General features: G+C 45.5%; 1 protein-coding gene across 2 annotated transcripts in view; it reads left to right on the forward strand.

Moving 5' to 3' along the window:
- The first annotated feature begins 154 nt into the window (after window positions 1–154).
- The window catches only part of DMAP1 (DNA methyltransferase 1 associated protein 1), a 30,457-nt gene continuing 12,615 nt past the window's right edge, over window positions 155–17,996 (forward strand). For both annotated transcript variants that reach the window (XM_027649169.1, XM_027649170.1), the window contains exons 1-7: window positions 155–463; window positions 3,183–3,274; window positions 3,880–4,075; window positions 8,386–8,544; window positions 9,695–9,862; window positions 10,833–11,018; window positions 13,901–13,972. In XM_027649169.1, coding sequence (XP_027504970.1) covers window positions 362–463; window positions 3,183–3,274; window positions 3,880–4,075; window positions 8,386–8,544; window positions 9,695–9,862; window positions 10,833–11,018; window positions 13,901–13,972 — 975 coding nt within the window. In that variant the 5' untranslated portion in view covers window positions 155–361. The remainder of the gene's footprint in view (window positions 464–3,182; window positions 3,275–3,879; window positions 4,076–8,385; window positions 8,545–9,694; window positions 9,863–10,832; window positions 11,019–13,900; window positions 13,973–17,996) is intronic.

Here is a 17,996-nt window from a genome sequence, read left to right on the forward strand (position 1 = left end):
CCCGCCCTCCCGCAGGCTCCCCGGGACCCCGCCGCGGGGCCGCGGGCCGCGGCCGCGGCGCGCGCAGCCCCCGGGACCCGCCGGGTGCAAGGCCCCGTTGTTGGGCCTGGCGGGGGGATGGGAGGCGGCTGAGGGGGGTGTGTGTCTGTGTGGAGCTGCGCGTGTGAGTGTGTGTGTGCACATGTAGGCGTGTGTGTGAGCGGATATACGTGCGGGTACGGGTATGCACACACACGCGCGTGTCTGTGTGTGCCCGCGGTGCCCCCGAAGGAGTTAACCCCGGACCTCCGGTTTCCCGCCCTCCCAGAGCTGGAGGGGACGGACAGGACGGCGCAGAGAAGGCCAGAGGGCAGGCGGAGAGATGGCGACGGGGGCAGATGTACGGGACATCCTGGAGCTGGGAGGCGTGGAGTCGGAGAACACGGGCACCATCAACAAGAAGGACATCATCAACTCGGATAAGGTGAACTGCAGCGTCCCGAGGGGCTGCTGCTTGTTTTGTGGGCACTAACCAACCTTGTGTGTGGTGTTTGGGGTGAATATCGGGAAAAAAAATGGAATAAAGTGTGTTCCTACCATAGTCCATTTATAGTTGTGCTTTCTAGGAGTGTCAGGAAATGCCTGGAGGGCCCCAGTCTTGGGTTCCCGGTGGTTTTAGTTAACTGTGCTGTGGCACTTGGTGTGGGATTTAAGCTGGAGCTGTGTAAGTGGTGTCCTGGTAGGATGGGCCTGGCCCTAGGACATTTTCAGCTGTCGCTAAAATTCCCATTTTGTGAAGTGTGTTTACCATCTAACCCCCCCAGGCAGATGGAAATAATATAACACAGTCCTGCTTTAGAAGAGAGAAAACATTGTCTGAGTTAATCATAAATGTCTTCCAACCGAGGGAGCATTCCCTGTGTGGGGAAGGTGTGTGGCTGGACTTTGGGACAACTGGGATGTGTTGCCTGGGAATGTGGGCAAGTTAGTAAGCTCTGTTAAGGCTGTGAGATGTCCTTTGATGAATTCTTTGTGGTAATGTGCTATGTTATCTTGTTGCCTTCTGTATTCTAAATTCAGGCAAGGTCTTGGGTGTCCCATGTTTTGCAAGGTGTTGGGAAGGCCCATTCCCGAGTGTTTATGAGCTGTGGAGGTGTTTGGATTTGAGCCCAGGGAGATGAAATCGCCAGGAGCCCTCTGGTACAGAGATGGTCTGGTTTGAAGTCAAGTCTGTGTGTTTGTTTGGGAAAAAAAAAATCAAAACAAAGCTAAGCATAGGCAACCACCCCATCCCTAAAGCACTTCCTGGCTGTCATTTTTGCCTCCACTGGAAGGTTTGTCTCTGAGGAGAAGCACTGTGCTCTCATGGCTGCCTTGTTAGGGGTAGGACACACAGGATCATTAGGGTGATGGAGAACCCGTGAGTTTCAGTCATTTAAGGGCTGAAATGTAAAATGCCCAGTGATCAGCTGTGGTAGTTAGCAGCTCGTTGTCTGGGTTCAGCTTGGGGTGTTTCCACTGAGTGCTCGGGGTTGTGGGTTCTTTGATTTAAATGTGTTTGTCTGTTGACCAGCAGAGAGCTGAAGGAGCACTGGTGCCTCTCTTTTTGGAGCAGAGAATAAGATTTCTCCTCAGATTTACTGTAATGGAGAGAGAGAGAGGAAGGGGAGATGCAGTGAGAGATTTTGAGAGGAATGCAGGAGGCCACTTGATGCCTCTTGATGAGTGAAACATTCTGAATTTCTACAAAGTACAGAAACTAAGCCAAACCCAAGGTATGAGCTGTTATCACATGGAGAGCACAGAGTTGCTGATAACAGTGCAGCACTTGCTCAGGAAATAGATCTGCTTTCAATTAGAAAAGAAGCAGATTGATGTCTTGAAATCAGGAGAGAACAGTGAAGTACTTTCCAGTCCATTAGTGACTGAGAATGTTAAATAAAAATTACTAGGCATAAAAAGATTTAAATCAGCAGGACCAACTAATTTGTTCTCAACTCCTAAAGAGCTGGGTGAGCTGATCTCTGGCCTGCTGATATTAACTTTTAATAAATCTGGGAACTTTGGGGGGATTCCAGAAGGCTGTCTTCAAACAGGGTGTGTGGTGACCCATGGGTAAGTGCCTGGGTTGGCCTTACATTGCTCCTGGGCAAAGTGATGGACAAACCAGGAGAGAGGTGTTTGATTAGGGATGAAAAGGTGCTGATATAATGCATGTCTGTCATGAAGTTTTATGGAAAGTAGTTGTAGTCCAAGCTGACAGGTTATTATTTTTTTCAATGGGATCTTGAATTTGCTTGATAAGGGTGACTGTGTGGATTTAACACAATTTATGATACAGTGTTAGTTTTATCAGAAAAATATTCTGATTTGAAAGTTGGTGGTGATACAGTAAACAAGTATGTAATAGTAGTGACGTGACTACGATTATAGAGATGGTGCAGTTAGATGGCTCAGTAAATTTGTCCCACTTAAATAAAGTGTAACTTCTTAGTGTGGCTGTTACTGCATCTACCTGAACCTGAAGCCGATGATCTCATGAAGTTGTATGTGTGGTGTGAGTTGAACTGTATCTTAGAAACCATCAATTCTGACAAGGTAGGGGCCAGATTGAGTCGTGTACCCTGAGTTCCTTGTATGAAGAAACTATGTAAAAAAAAAAATTGTTTGCTGTATAAATGGGAGAGCTGAGTTGGGACCGGAGAGTTTTTGTAGGTGGTACAGGTAGTTTTGCCAAGGGGTTGCTGCAAGGGCTTGATCACAGCTGGTAAAAACTGAAGTTGCTGCAGAACAAAGTGGCAAAGACTAAGAGGGGCTGGGAAGACATTTCTTATTATCTTCTCTAAAAGGCAGAGAAGCACTTAATTAAATGCATTAATACCTCTGTATGAGGACCTAGTGCTTACCTAGTAGGAAAAGACTTAGTGCACCAGCCCCTGAAAACTACTGCCAGATGTTCAGCTTGGAATTTAAGTGTGTTATCAGCAACAGCAAGTGTCTGAGTACTGGTGAGTGCTATCGCTGAAAGTGGGAACATTTTGTCTGTCAGTGTCTTCCACCAGGAACAGGCACTTTCCTGGAGAAATTCAAGGTGTCTAAACCCAGATAAAATTAAAAACCATCACAGGACACCAGGTTATATAGTTTAATGTTCCTTCAGGAATTGCTACTTCTCGGTCTAAAATGCAGTTCTTTTGTTTCAGAAAAAATCCAAGAAATCTTCAGAGACGTTGACGTTTAAGAGGCCAGAAGGAATGCACCGAGAAGTTTATGCACTTCTCTATTCTGACAAGAAGTAAGAGCTTATGGTCATCTGTGCAAGTTGTGGGGTGGCCTGGGCTTTTGGTGGCAGGGCAGTGTCCTCTTGAAACCAGGCGCAGTCTCGCTTCCCAGATTGATTCCCCTTTTGTGCTTGGCCCATGCTTGTGCCCTTCCCTAAGACAGTCATGGGGAGTGTCTGTCTTCTCTCTTCTAAATTTGAGGGGTTTGCTTGATGTAGGAAATGAATTAGATACAAGCACAATAGTCTAGTGCAGTGTTCTTACCCTCTGTTTCTAATTCTCTCGGTCTCAACTGGGAACAGTATCCGCTTTTATTTCTGCAAAAAGAGTTCTGCAGCCTGTATTTGTTATTTGTTATGGATTGTACCCTTGCCTCAGAGGTCTCTTGCACAGTTTACTTTTCAGATGGTTCTGTCAAACTCATCTATGCAGTATATTCTGTCCTCTGATGAGGGAAGCATTGCAGTCTGGGAAGTGCAGAACTTGGAATAAAGCCTAAACTTGGGTTTGCCCACCTTAAGCATTGGGGTGGCAGATTCCACTCTGAATCTGAAATCTCTTTGGGTTTCTCTTGGGCCACTCCTTGCTCCTCATCAGCCAGCACTTTTCTCCACCACAGGGATGCACCTCCGCTGCTGCCAAGTGATACAACTCAGGGTTATCGAACAGTCAAAGCAAAACTGGGGTCCAAGAAAGTCCGGCCTTGGAAGTGGATGCCTTTCACCAATCCAGCCAGGAAAGACGGAGCAATGTTCTACCACTGGAGGAGAGCAGCAGAGGAAGGGAAGGACTACCCTTTTGCCAGGTTCAATAAAGTAAGTGGGAGCACTTTCAAACAAAAGCATATAAATAGCAGCTGGAAAATACCCTTCAGTCAGCTTCTTGACTGTCCAGAGAGGAAGTTGGTTCTTTCAACAAGTGAAGGCTCTGTTAGGTTTGGTAATTGCATTTTAAATTGCAGCATGGCCTGCAGCCATGTGACCACAGACTCCAAATCATTCAAGGGAAATGGGCTCCATGTGTGGTCAGAGCTTGCTGGAGCCCCCTGTGTTTCAGGTGTGCAGTCACTGATTTGGTGAGGAGGCACTCCACCATGTCTCTCAGTTCCTGACCAACATCCTCCCCCTGATTACAGGCTCAGGGTACTCAAAGATATTCTATTCTGAGTGAGACATTAAAGTCATAAGTCTTGTTATTTTTCCCAGTATGAAAAAAATTGCCAAAAAGCTGGCTTGCAACCTCTTGGCCAGATTCCAGCACAGATGCTGAATTACGTTGTGTTCCCTCTGAAATTGCTCTTGTGGTATCAGTGTGGTGCAGTACCCTGTTCTTTGCGTCTTATATTAAATTGTCACAATGTGTTGTTGTAATCTCCTGCTGTCTTTTGTCCCAGATGTATCTGCTTTGAGTGGCTGGACCTTTCATGTCTATGCACAAAGAAAAGTACATCAAGATTTATACTTCAAAGCCAGGACCTCCAAAGTTAGGAAGGAGAGGAGTTAGGGTGCCTCCATAATGTAATTTAACTCCCTTCATGATGCAAATCTGAAAGGGTAAAAAAAAGCATGTGCTAACATGATTCCACAAAAGCTCTGCTTGTGTGTAACCGTATACAATATTTTAAGTTTGTAACCCACAGAGTATCAGCTCTAACAAAGCTTGGCTTCCTGCAGAGTTAAGTGGTTGGTTGACCTTATATGTTAGAAGGCTCAAGCTCTGACTGATGCTTTTCCTCTTGCTGGGACATTGGTAAGAGCCTCCTGTGGTATCTCTTCTCTGATGTCTGGGGTGGAAATCTGAAGTATGACTCACTTAGTCAAGGCACCTACCTAGCTGTCTGAGTGAAACTTTGTCAGGCTAATTGTCTCCAAGACTTTACTGCTGCAACTGGCTTTGGCTGAGTTCAACTGAGTTTATCAGAGGAGGCCACACATGGGTGTTGTAATTATACAATTCTCATTTCCTTAACTTTATCAGGTACTGTGAATTGACAGACAGAAGAGCCTTCAGCAAGGCTGTAACCTTTAGATTAGTGGTACAGACCTCTGCCATCTGCACAATCACATAATACTAGGACCAAGTTGTTACCCTTGTGGTTCTGTAGTTAAGAAGGTTGAAGGCAAGATGAAGAGTTTTGCAGATATTTGCTGTGTTAGGGGAATTTTATTTAGTTTTCCAGACTCTTTAGTGGGTTCTTTCTCTCATACTTGATAGCTTTGCCTGAATCTCTCGCTCCCCTTGGCATGAGGCTATTTTCCTGTGTAGTCTGTCCTGTTGGTCGCTCAAGCTACTTAACCCAGCTCCTGAGTCACTGCTCAGTTGCTTCCCTTTTGTCTGTGCTTCCAGTCTCCAAACCAAATCCCTCCTCTTCATTGTGGGATCCAAAATGTAAGCTTGGGTTTCACCATGTACACGGAGCCTTGTTTCAGGGTGTGAAATAGAAGTATGAAAGCAGCTTTCCTGGTGTTAGAGCAAAGCCCTGTCTCAGCTGATATTCTTTTTCTGGCTACCATCTGTAAAGGCTTAGAGAAAGAGCATGAGAATGGGGCAAATATATTTTTTTCCTAGCTTCTTGTGGTCTTTGGCTTAAGGATTTCTTAACTTGGAATTTGTGTTTAATAATTCTTGCTAGGTATGTTCAGGGCAGAAAGCTGCTCTTTGAATATCCCATGGTAATGAGTTCTTCAGGTTAATTTTGTGTGGTGTGCAATGGTGCTTTCTTCTGCTCATTTCAAACTGCTGCCTTGAGGTTTCATTTAGTGCCTCTGAGATCTCGTGTTACATAATGTAGTAAATGGTCCTTGCTGTGTACTGTGTTTTCTGTAATTTGACATGCCCTCCTGTGCACTGTCTCACCCTCGTTGTTCTCAAATATCCTTTCTTTTGAAATGGGTGGACTAGGAGTGAGGGTTTCACTTATGAAAGCACGGTGGGTTTGTACGTGGGCTGTGTTTCTCTATTTCCCTCATCATTCTTACTGTTCACTTTGTCTTTTCACCGCTACTGGGCATTGTGCTGATGTTTTTTTACAGAACTGTCTCATGGCTCCAGGATCCTGAGCAGTTTCAGCTAATTTAATGCTCATCATTGTGTGAGTTTATAGTGTAAAATGTTGGACTGAGAGAGGTTTTCTGGGCCATTGAATCCTCCTCTTGGCTCTTTTGGGTCCTGCCACCATCCAGTCCCTTTCATAAACTGATCAAGTTCCTTTTGAAAAGCACTTGGCTTTTCCTGCCCCTGTGCTTCCTTGGGAAGCTGTTCCAGACTGTCTCTGCTCCGTTTCATTTCCAGGTTAAATTTTCCATGTTAAATTGGCATTTCTTTGCAAGTCAGTTTCTTTTGTTCTTATTTCAGTTGTTCTTTTCTTCCCAGGGATGTTCCTTTCATGTCATCTCGCATACTTGAAGTCTGCAGATTCCCTTCCAGACTTCCTTTGCAAGGCTGCTTTCTCTTCCAGTCTGCTGTGGGAAGACAAGCTCTCCACCCCATTTTTCATCCTCGTTGCTCTTCTCTCTACTTCTTTCCATTTCAGTTCATCTTTCCTGACCAGGGATCAGTAGTGTTGTAGTTGGTATTCCTACCAGTATTCTTGTTGTGCAACTGAAACACTACTGGTTTCTGCTGGAAATCTCCCTCTGGGAGTCATATTTGCCTTCTCATGGTCACATTGCATTCGAACGTGTAGTCATCCCATGGTGGGCTCAAGCTTTCCATCTGTTTCCACCTTCTCACTTCTCACCTAAGCAGCCATGAGTGGGGGCTGAGGAAGTGTTATGGAAGAGTCTTTGCTCTTGTTGCACTCTCTTGTCTGGTGAGGCGTCTGCCACCTTCCCTTCCATCCCCTGCTGAGGGCCATGCTTGCTCTTCTCATGTGTGTGTGCTACTCGAGAAATTACTTTGTTTCATGATGTGCATGGGACATCCTTACAGCGTCTAGTAGGATGGCACATTGCTCCTGGTGGAAGTGGGGCTTGCAGGTTGAGGTGCAGTGCATCCCCAAGAGATATGCTTTGGGCTTCTTGTGTCTAAGTGAGGGAAGAACAGCAGTAGACCTAAAGAGGCTGTTATTTGGAGGCTCAGAAATGCTCCTCAGAGATGTTCATGAGGGTAACTTTCCTGGTGTAGGCCATGGGGCTGTAGAGGTGTTGAAGCACACGTGCTGCTCACATGCACACCATGTTTTCTTGTGGAGGCAGGATCTCCTCAGGCTGAGCAAAGTTTTACCACAGGAGTGGTGGGAGGGGGTAAGGGGGGGAAGCACAGGCTTGTTTACACTTTTGCTTTACCACATGCTAGGGTTTCCCCTAACATACTAAGTATTTTTACTGTTCCTTTAGTACTCATGTGATACTTGTGTTCTGGACAGAGCCCTTGCAGAGCAGTTCCAGGCTGAGGACAGTGGTGTGGGCTTGGCCTTTTAGGCACCTTGGGACACTGAGAATTGGACTGTTGTTTGGCCCTGTGGCTCTGCTGGAGAAAGGGTGGATGAGGAAGAGAGAGACAAAGTTGTTTACCAAGTTTATGGCCCTCGCTTGTACAGTACTCAGCAATTCAGATCTTCCTGGTGCTGTCTGCACAGAACATGAAAGGAGCAGTTGAGTATCAAAGCAGAAGGTGTGCAAAAGGCTGGGCACTACTGCTCCTTGCCTTTCCTGTTCATCCCGTACAAGTGAGTGTGTCCCAACCCAGGAAAAGAGTCAGTTGTCAGAGCAGTTTACGCCAAGGTATTGATGTTGCTGTATGGGAGGAATGCAGGGAGGCTGGCTGAACCTTGGTTTCCCTGTCATGTTGGCCTGATAATTTTGAAACCTATAGTCAGGATGTGGCTTGCTGACCTCTGCCTGTGTCAGCAACCTGAAATTGGTTTCAACCTTCCAGGTTGTAGTTCCTGGTTGGCTCCCCAGAATGTCATGTTTATGGCCCCATGTTTATGGGGCTCCATATCAAGTCCTCTGCCTGCTCATCATGTTTCCTACCCTGAGGACTCATTGCTCAGGGTCATGGCAGCCCCTTGCTGTCAGTGCCATGCTCATGTTCTTGGCTCAGGTATCCCGGCCCTTACCAGCTGGCACCGAGGAGGGCAGTGCCGCAGGAGAGCTACCGTGGTTTGCTTTTCTCTACACAGACAGTGCAGGTACCTGTCTACTCGGAGCAGGAGTACCAGATGTATCTCCACGACGATGCGTGGACCAAAGCTGAGACAGACCACCTCTTCGACCTGGCTCGGCGCTTTGATCTGCGCTTCGTGGTCATCCACGACCGCTACGATCACCAGCAGTTCAAGGTGAGTCCTGGGGGCCAAGGTGCTCCTAGAAACCTGCTGCTATGGCATGTGCAGGGCTTTCTGCACTTAAAAGACCAAATTACCCTTTGTATCAACTTCATTAGGGGAAAATAATGGATTATTGGCAGCAAGGAATATTGAATTTCCAGCACAGGGCATTGCTGCTTGCTTTGTTTGTAATTAAATCCACTGTGACTTGTGCTCATTCCCTGTTGTGTTTTATTAGAAAGTTAGAAGGTTTGCACCTGCCAGGAGAACAGCTCGTTGTTCCTTGAAGGTAAGGCAGCTAGGGAGTTTGTTTAGCTGAGTAGGCTAGGTGTTTTGGATTCCAGCCTAGGCCCTTGGAGAAGAGTCTGCTGACGAATGCTGGGGATTGGGACTTTCCCTGGTACTGCTCCTGATTTATGGTCTGACCTGGTGGGGGTTTCCACCATCTCTGCTGTGAAACAGGGACTATCAGTGGTCTGGAAATGCAACTCTGGTGTCATAATCTTAAATGTCCTATGGACTACTGGTTCCATGCTTCCTGGTGACATAGGGAAAGATGTGACTCGTACAGAACAGCTCCAAATGCTGGAGCTTTTTCTTGCCCTCTGAAATGCTCACATGAAGAGCCTCTAGCAAAATGAACTAACAAGAGTCTGCCCAGCTGGGCAGCCCAGACACCCTTGGTGCTTGTGGTAATGGAACACAGCTCAGGCTCTGTGATGATGGGCAGTGAATTGTTGCAGCTGATACCATCTTGGTTGTGGCTTGAATGACCATTGTCTGGAGCAACTCAGAGACCTCCTGTGCATATGTTACAGTTTCCTGCTGGAAGGTTTTCTCCTCTCTACTCTCTTTACATCCTTTTATCTGGGGGTGCTCCACTGCTGTGTTGTCTCTAAACCCTCAGTGGAATTGATGGACCCTTTGAATGGTGTTTTTAAAGCAGTAGATGTGAACCCATGACAGTTAATTCACACAGCTCACTGAGAAACTCCTTCCCTGTCATTCCTCCAGCAGTGGCAAAACTTCTGCTGGTCTTGCTCCCAGGTATTGTGTCTTGTATTATATCTGACATCCTTCAGCCAGTGGTCCTTGAGTGGCTACTGCACAAAGTTTTGCTTGGTACTTCCATAATGTTGTCTTCCTGTGATGTCTTCCACAGAAAAGATCAGTGGAGGACCTGAAGGAACGATATTACCACATTTGTGCCAAGCTGGCTAATATCCGTGCAGCTCCAGGCACGGACCTGAAAATCCCAGTCTTTGATGCTGGCCATGAGAGACGAAGGAAGGAACAACTGGAAAGGCTTTACAATAGGACACCAGAGCAGGTAACTTGGGCAAGAGAGCATCACTCCTCCAAAAGATTTGTAAGTTGAGTCAGTAGGTGCATGATATGGGCCAGAGGGCGCGAAAGGAAAAGAAAGGCTGGACAGCAAAAGAGTAATACCTGAGTACTGCTTTTGTTGTTGGATTAATGTCAATTTAGGGGGTATAAAAGGACAATAACTGAGAAATCTGACTACACAGGAGAAAGGGCTATGTGAGCAGAGTTATGGTCTCTGGTAACTGCCAGGACCTTGCCAGTGACACTTATTGGACTAGTCCTCTGGATAGAAACAAATTCTCAGATCAATGCCCTCATGAGTCCCAGAGTCTCATGAGGAGAGAATTATTTCCTTGAGAGAAAAAGTCTTGCCAGAAAACATCAAAACCTGTAAATCTGTATGTTTAGTTCTCCTCTTTACTGAAGCTATGTAATGGTCCCACAGTTTAGAGGTTAAGAAACTGTGTGTTCCCCAGAGGCTGGGGGGGAGCATCCTTTTCAGTTAGTAGTTCCCTCTATGGACAAGTTCATGTGTGTAATTACTCTGCTTGTGCTTTCCTCATTGACAGGTGTCAGTACTAGGCATAGCTGCTCTAGGTTCAGTTTGCTGTGTCTGGGAAGGGAAGCCAGCTTTTCACAACGCTGCATTTTGCAGCTATGCCGTATTTGGACTTTTTTATCCATCTGTCTGTGCTCTTGGTCTCTTTGGAGATGGGATTAGTCATTTATGGATGCTGATGTAGGGAGCATCATGGATGTTGTGATACAGCACCTGCCAGATTGTAGAGTGGCATTGCCATGGACACAGGGTAAGGTTATGGAGCATAATGTGCTCTACAAGTCCAAAATGTGTAAGCAGGAGTATAAAATCATTCCCAGGCTGGCCTGGGGCAGAGCTGTAATCGGTAGATGGCCCCCTTGACTTGCCAGGCTTCCTCTGCTCTCTGATTGCCTTGTCGTTCTCTGGTCTGCAGGTGGCAGAAGAAGAATACCTCATCCAGGAGCTCCGCAAAATTGAAACCAGGAAGAAAGAGAGAGAAAAGAGAACCCAAGACCTGCAGAAGCTCATCACAGCTGCTGACACCACAACTGAGCAGAGGCGTGCCGAGCGCAAGGCTCCCAAGAAGAAGCTGCCACAGAAGAAGGAGACAGAGAAGCCTGTAAACACTTCTCTCTTTTTTCCTTCTTTTTTTTTTTTTTTTTTTTTAAATTTCCCCTGTTTGTGCTCTGGCTGGGTAATGTGTTTTTCTTCAGCAACCCTACAGGGATCAGACCCTTTTTGGGCAGGGGGAGCAACTGCTGGCTGCCTTCTGGCAGATTTTTTTTTGGTTGCATCTTTGGGAGGCAGATTAGTGTAAGACAACCATTGTCAGTGTCCTCTGGTGTGCTCTCTGTCTCTCTCCCCTTTGAAAAATGCTACTTTAAGTCCTGTTTCTCTTTCCTTCCCTGAGAAACGAGATGAAATGATGCCAGCCATTCATGCATCATGGAAAGGAGAAACATCTATCTCCCTGCTTCTCCCAAGTGTATTCTGTTACTGCTCTGTAGGGTTGGCCCACATACCCATTGTCTTTCACCTGCCTTCTTTTTCTAGTCTAAGTTTTCCTTTCCTCTCCATCTCCTGAGTCTCAGCAGCATCTCCCCAAGTTCAGTACATGCCCCTCTCCTGATCCTCAGCTGCGATCAGAGCAGCCCTGCTGTGGGACTCTTGTATTCTGGGACCTATTGGTATTTCTCCCTGAGCTGAGCTGAAGTCTAAGGAGTCCAGAACACAGGTTTCAGTTCACATTTGATGGTACCTCAGTTTCCCTTTCTGGAAAGAGGGAGGACAGCATGGACTGATCTAAATTCAGCACTTTCAGTAGGAAAGGGCTGTTAAAAAAAATCTCAGATGTTTCCAGTGAGTCCCTGGGAATTCCTGTCCATTCACCTTGTGAACAGAGAGCACTTTTCTCCAAAAGGTTCTATACAGGGAGGGGAGAGAAGTAGTGAATGCTAGACAGTTTTTTCTTGAACTGTGCCTAATGGCCACCACTTCCTCAAAACACCCTTTCAGTATGTTGTGCCCCGCGTGTGTCCCTGCTGTGTGATGAATATAGTATCACTGGGCACCTCGTGCCTTGGATTCCCTTGAGGGTTCATCTGGGAAAGCTCAACCATAGCTGACATATCTCCTTCTAAAGAAAGCAGTTCATTGATGGTGGTAATGAAAAAAGAGGGCTAGAGAATGGGGCTGGAAAGATGCTGAGGATGCCAAGGCAAGGGAGTCCACCCCTAAATGTTGGCTGGTGCCTGTCTGCAGGCACGTAGTGGATGGGCACGCCAGGGTGGGCAGAGAAGCAGTTTCTGTTGTTGCACTAGCATCATTTCAACCATGACAGAGTCCATTAGGAGTCAATTACCAACTATAGCCGGGAAATGTTAAGAAAAAAATTGCATTTTAACTAAGAATTTGAATCGGGAGCTGCATCAGCATCATTTCAACAAAGGAAAATCATTTACCAAAGAGTCAATTGAGGTTGAAGCGTTTACAGCATGTACAGGCTGTACAGGCACACGAGGCAAAAGAACCCATTTAATTGCTTCTGTGCCGAGCGCAGTCGGAGTGGGCTCGGCTGAGGCAACGATGCTGGTTTACCCTCACTGCTTCTGTCAGGGTGTTCAGCAACAGGCTGAGGGGCAGAGTTCGGGGAGTCTGACAGCCAGCCTTCATCCAAAGGAAGCAGAGAGGATTGGTTTTTGTTTGCAGCCTTGTTTGTCTCTAATAATGTGAGCAGGGAGGCTATATCCTACCACAGATCACAGTGATCTCTGCAAGTTCATGGGCCCTGTTGGTACTTAGAGAATACCTTTTCCTTTATGGTCCTATTTAGGACTCTCTTTCTGGGCCCTCTGTTTATTTGACCAATAACAGATAACTGAAATAATCTTAATGCCTGGCCACCTCAAGACCATGACATAGCTGATAGCTGATAGAGATGTGAGAGTCATTGGCAGGGAACTTTAGAAATCAAGTCACTGCATTTCAGCGTCTCTTATGATCTTGGGGCAGCCCTGCTTGTCTCAGCCCTGTCTGGAACAAAGAAAGAACAAGCTGCAGGGCCTCTCTGCAGAGAAATGTGGGAGCAGCAAGGCAAATGATGTCTCTGGAGAAACTGGGAGATTTGAGGTGACTCTTCCTTTTGGAAAAATATGGTTGTGCATGTGTTTTGCAGAGGCTGTGGCTATTCTTAGGTTGAATCATGAGTATTGTTTACCCATTCAGGGGACCCCACCCCATTCAGTGCACAGGGCCCTGCAGATAGCCTGGTTTAGTAGTTTAAAGGTTTGTTCACCTTGTGCTTTGATCAACAGCACAGACTTTTTAGAGACTTTTTATTTCTTTCCATTTTGTTGAAATGCAACTAAATGCCGTAGTGTTAGCAACAACAGCATTGGAAGTTTGCTGCATTTTACTGCTATGCTTAAAATGTGAAGTGAGTGAGAAGGAAAACTGTCTAATGAGTGGACAAATGGCAAAACATGTATGAACAGCAGGCTTCCCTGGAGGGGGCCAGTCATTGCATCCTCATTAGTGGGCTCATATCTGTACAGATCAGAGGTTTCTCAGCTCATTCCTTAGAGAGTTCGCAGTCAAAAGCCAAGATTTAGGGAAGTCCTGGGCTGTTTTGATCAGTGAAATGGGTCTAAGTTAGATAAGGATAATATTGGGCAAATGTGCATGAATACCATTTAGAGTCAGGGTTTCTGTGTGGATGGCTATAGTGTCTGTGCAGAGCAGTGCATTCAAACCAACTGACCAAAAATGCTTGAGCTTTCCAAAGATACCTTGAACTGGAGTATTTCTCTCAGTGAATTGCTTGGGATTTTCCCACTGAATCCCACTGCTTGGGATTTTCCTCTTGCCTCAGCTCCGACATGTGGCGGTGGCAGGTGGTTCTCCGTCATAGGAAACAGTGTTTCCCCTTCAGATAGTCTCTGTATGAAATCTTGTGTTTCTTGTGTTTCCTCCCTCAACACATCCTGTTTCGATCTCTTTCAGGCTGTTCCCGAGACTGCTGGCATCAAGTTTCCTGACTTCAAATCTGCAGGTGTCACGCTGCGAAGCCAGAGGGTAGGCTGCTGTCCTGGTCCCGTGGGATCTCTGTTAATGTCTTTCAGTCTGCTTGTCTCTCTCCTTGTCTGTTCTCCTTTTATAGCTAAAGAAAGTCAAGTTCTTGCCTCTAAAATAAGAAAGGAATTCCATAAACGTGGAGACTCAGAAACCTGGAATGCTGGCACTGTCAAAGGCAGCTCGTCGCCTTGCAGAGGCACCTGAACTTGCTGGTGTTTGTTGCTGGTGTGCCTGCTCTGCTGTTAGACACGTGTGACAGACCCAAATGGAGCTGTCCAGTCCAAACAGAGCTCACAACCCAAACTAGTAGGCCTCATAAAGGACATATGTCAATAGCTGAGAAGTGCTTTCAGAGTGGTTTGAGTTGGAAGGGACCTTAAAGATCATCTAGTTAAGATCATCTCTAAGAACTGGACGTTCAGGTTGTGTCTTGGAAAAAACAGAGACACATAAACACATATGATTTTTAGCCTTTCTATTTCCATTACCTTAAAAAATATTTTTTGGAAAAGCCCCTCTGTTCATTCTGCTGCAGAGCTGTTCCTGAGAAAAGACTTGACACCTGCCTCTTAGCCACAGGTTTTGGGATATTGAGCAAGTTAAACCTGCTTGGCTGACTGAACGTTTTCAGAGGGGTTTTGACAGAGAAATCCTGTGTGCCCAGTACAAGTGCTAATTTTTAGTTGCTTTACTATAGCAAAACTGGATAATTAGGTTCCTTGCCTGACACCCTCACTTGGCATAGTAATTTAAAAGACTGTTTTTATGGAATGTTCTTTTGTTGTCAGAATAGTTTCAGATCTTGCTGGGAACAGCTTGGGGCTGTCACTAGAAATGTGTTTGGGATCCTGCTACTTTGACATAGAGGTGCACGTGCATGTCAGAGGCAGGATGCCTCAGCAAGGTCATTGCTGAGGAGCCCCTGGAGTGTACAAGTGCTACCATGTGCAGGCTACCTGTTTGAGTGAGGGGCTACAGCCTGGAGGAAATCACAGTCAAGAGACAAGCAAGACTGCAGTGCATGTGTTGAGATTTATGGAGACGTGGCAGATGTGTTTTCCAGCACTAAGATAAATAGAGTAATTTATGGAGATTGATTTGGATTTTGAAAACTAATAAGTGGTGGTTAATCTTTTCTATTTTTTTTACTGCCTCTGGAAGAGAAGCTGAGCAATAACCTATCAGTGATGGAACCATCTGGCAAAGCCAGCAGCCTTTTTGTGTGCCAAACAGGCAATTCGAATCCCAGCCTTCATGAAAATGGGTGCTACATGCTTTTATCTGTTCCCTTTAATGCTCACAAAATGCAGTGATAAGCTGAGGCATGACAGTCTGATTCAGCGACTTTTAGCCTGCGGTATCCAAGCTCCTGGAATGACCTAGAGCAACTTCTTGTGCTCTGCTTGAAATTTTTAAGGAGATAAATGCTGGTATTAGAAGTACCAGTGGTTTGTGAATTAAAAAAGATGGTAAAACACTGATCTAGGTGAAAAAAACAACACTTTGTTGTTTGAAAACATGAAACCCACCTCTCAGCCACCAGAATGAATTCATTTGTGTCTTTTAGCCAGTCACCTTGCTTCCTTATCCAAGTCTTCACTGTTTCTAAAATGGGAACTATTAGACTCACTTGCTTCACAGATGCATGATGGGGAGAATTAATTACGTGAGGTCAGTATGGGCCTTTTGAACTGGTAAGAGGTGCTGAAGTGCTAAATGGTGTAGAGTTGACAATCCATGCTAATCCAAATGATTTTACTTGTGGGATTTCTGTGGCAAACCCTCTGTGCTCCATTGGTGTGGAATTGATCAGGGTGGGAGCTGACTGGGACTAAGTGAGGAATTGGGATGAATTGCTGGAAACTTGTACTCTGGCAACATGCAGCGTAAGATGGTTTGCCCTTAGCACATTGGAAAATGATTTCTGAAAGCTTGTGATATCCTGCAGTAAGTTCTTTTGCCTGAGGACCTAAAGAGTTCCCCATCCAAAGGCTTCTATTGTCCTCCTTTATTTTGTACTTTGCCACTGTGCTTTACACTTTCCTGGTTAGGCAAAGTTGGATTTTGCACTGAGATCAGGGCTCAACCTCTGTCATGTGTGAAAAATGTACCATATCATCCCCAGGATAATAGCACTTACTCTTTGATTAGAGATTTTTTTTTTTTTCTGAGGATTTACAATTAGTCTGAAATCTTGAGTTAAAATTAATTTATAGAAATGAGTCCTTGAAGAAAAAGTTAGGAATCGGTATTCAACTTAATTTGCTCCCAGTAGTTTTTATGACAATAGCCCTGGCTTTTCAAATTCCCCCTGTCGTTACAGCTTACAAAATCTTATGGACAGGCTGAATTTGAAGACTGTTTTTTTCCCCCCTTAGGATTAATGGTCACTTAGAGCCATTATTCTTCATAACCGAAAGTTTCTCCTTCAGCAGACGCTGAAGAGTAATCTTCTGCAGTGAGTTTGACAAGCTGCCTTCTATCAGAGTGGCTTCAGTCTCCCATTGTTCTCCATGGGACTGTGGCCACAGGCAAAGAAGGCCACAGCCCCCGTGCCCTTGCTCTGCGTGGGATTTCCCTTCTGCCTCCTGACAGCACAGGCTGCAAGTTTCTCTAAGGCAGTGGGAAACTGGGCATTATGAAAAGCTTCCTCTTAATTCAAGGCAGTGTATTGCTTTGGTGCCACTGAGAACAGGAGGCAGCAGCAGATGTTTTGGAAGGGGGCAAACCTTTCAAGAGTTCCTTTCCCTTTGCTGTTAGTAAAACTGTGTTATGAAAATAAGATCAGAAATGTGTTATTAATCCTAAGCATTGCTTCTGGAAAATGTCCTGTTATACCAGGCCTGCTCAACTGGGAGGGCAGACAGCCAAAGAGCCAGAGGACATGAAAGGTGGTAGGGAATTTGAACAGGGAAAGGTGAGGAAGAGATTAAAGGAGAGCAGGGAGCTATGAGGAAGGAGTCCTTTGCTGAGGATCTGCCTGAAGGAAAGGAAAATGGGAGCTGTTGAACTTGAATCTTTTCCAGGACCCAGACAAATCAACAGTAACCACACGTTTGTGATCTGGGCATCATGTTGCTTCTGTAGGGCAGAGCTGAGTTTGTTTTGGTTTCACCACAGTGTTTCTGTAGCATGTCATGTTCAGCTTTCTTTTAAGGTTAACCTTTGTCTTTGACTTCATTGTGTTTAAAGTGCTTGACTTTGGCATACCTAACATCTCTGCACTGTGTTTTGAGTTATTCTTCTCTCTTGACCCTATCTGTGAATTTTAACTTATGATTTCGGTACTGCTGTTGAATTTTTGCAGCAGTGCTTTTAAGAAGGAAGGTGATGCGTGGAAAGGGGTGCATGTTTGTCCCAACTCCTCCGTGTTGAGGGATATGTCTGTGTCCTTGCTCTGTTGTCATGGGTTTGGAAACAAAGGAACTGGAAGAGAATTGATTGAGTGATGTCTCATCTGGAAACAAGACAAAACTCCATGATGAAAAGGAGTTTGTAGAGTTCTCAGTCTGCAGAAAGGACTGAGGGATGTTCCAGCTTAGTCATTCAAAGCTGGCCTCCTCCCCTCAGAAGAGGCTTCCAGCCAGCAGCCTGGCTCCATCTGCTAACTGGGATCTTGTAGACAGTTTGCCAGTTGAACAAATTAAGAAAGAAGTAGAGGAAGGAAAATTACAAGTAGAGGTTTAGTATCCATTGATTCAAATATTCACACTCAACAGTTTTTAAATATTTAGTAGCCTGCTGAGCACTTTTTTTAGCACTGATTAATGAATAAGAATGTACTGTGGTTGGGGGGGAAAAGCGTGTGTGTGAGTTTTTCCTTTTTTTTTTTAATTTTTTTTTTATTTTACTCAGAGTGAGAACTAAGTACTTACTGCACCTCCAAGGTGAATGATATTTCTAGAGGAAGATGGTGTTGTGTGTATGTGTTTAGACATGTTTATTCTCTGTATTTGATCTGACCTGTAATTAAATGGCCAAGCACGCTGCCTGTCTACTCTGCAGCGGAGACTCTTGGCTCTGT

Source organism: Corapipo altera, unplaced genomic scaffold, assembly GCF_003945725.1.
Source record: "Corapipo altera isolate COAL_440 unplaced genomic scaffold, ASM394572v1 112, whole genome shotgun sequence".
Taxonomy (NCBI): Eukaryota; Metazoa; Chordata; class Aves; order Passeriformes; family Pipridae; genus Corapipo; species Corapipo altera.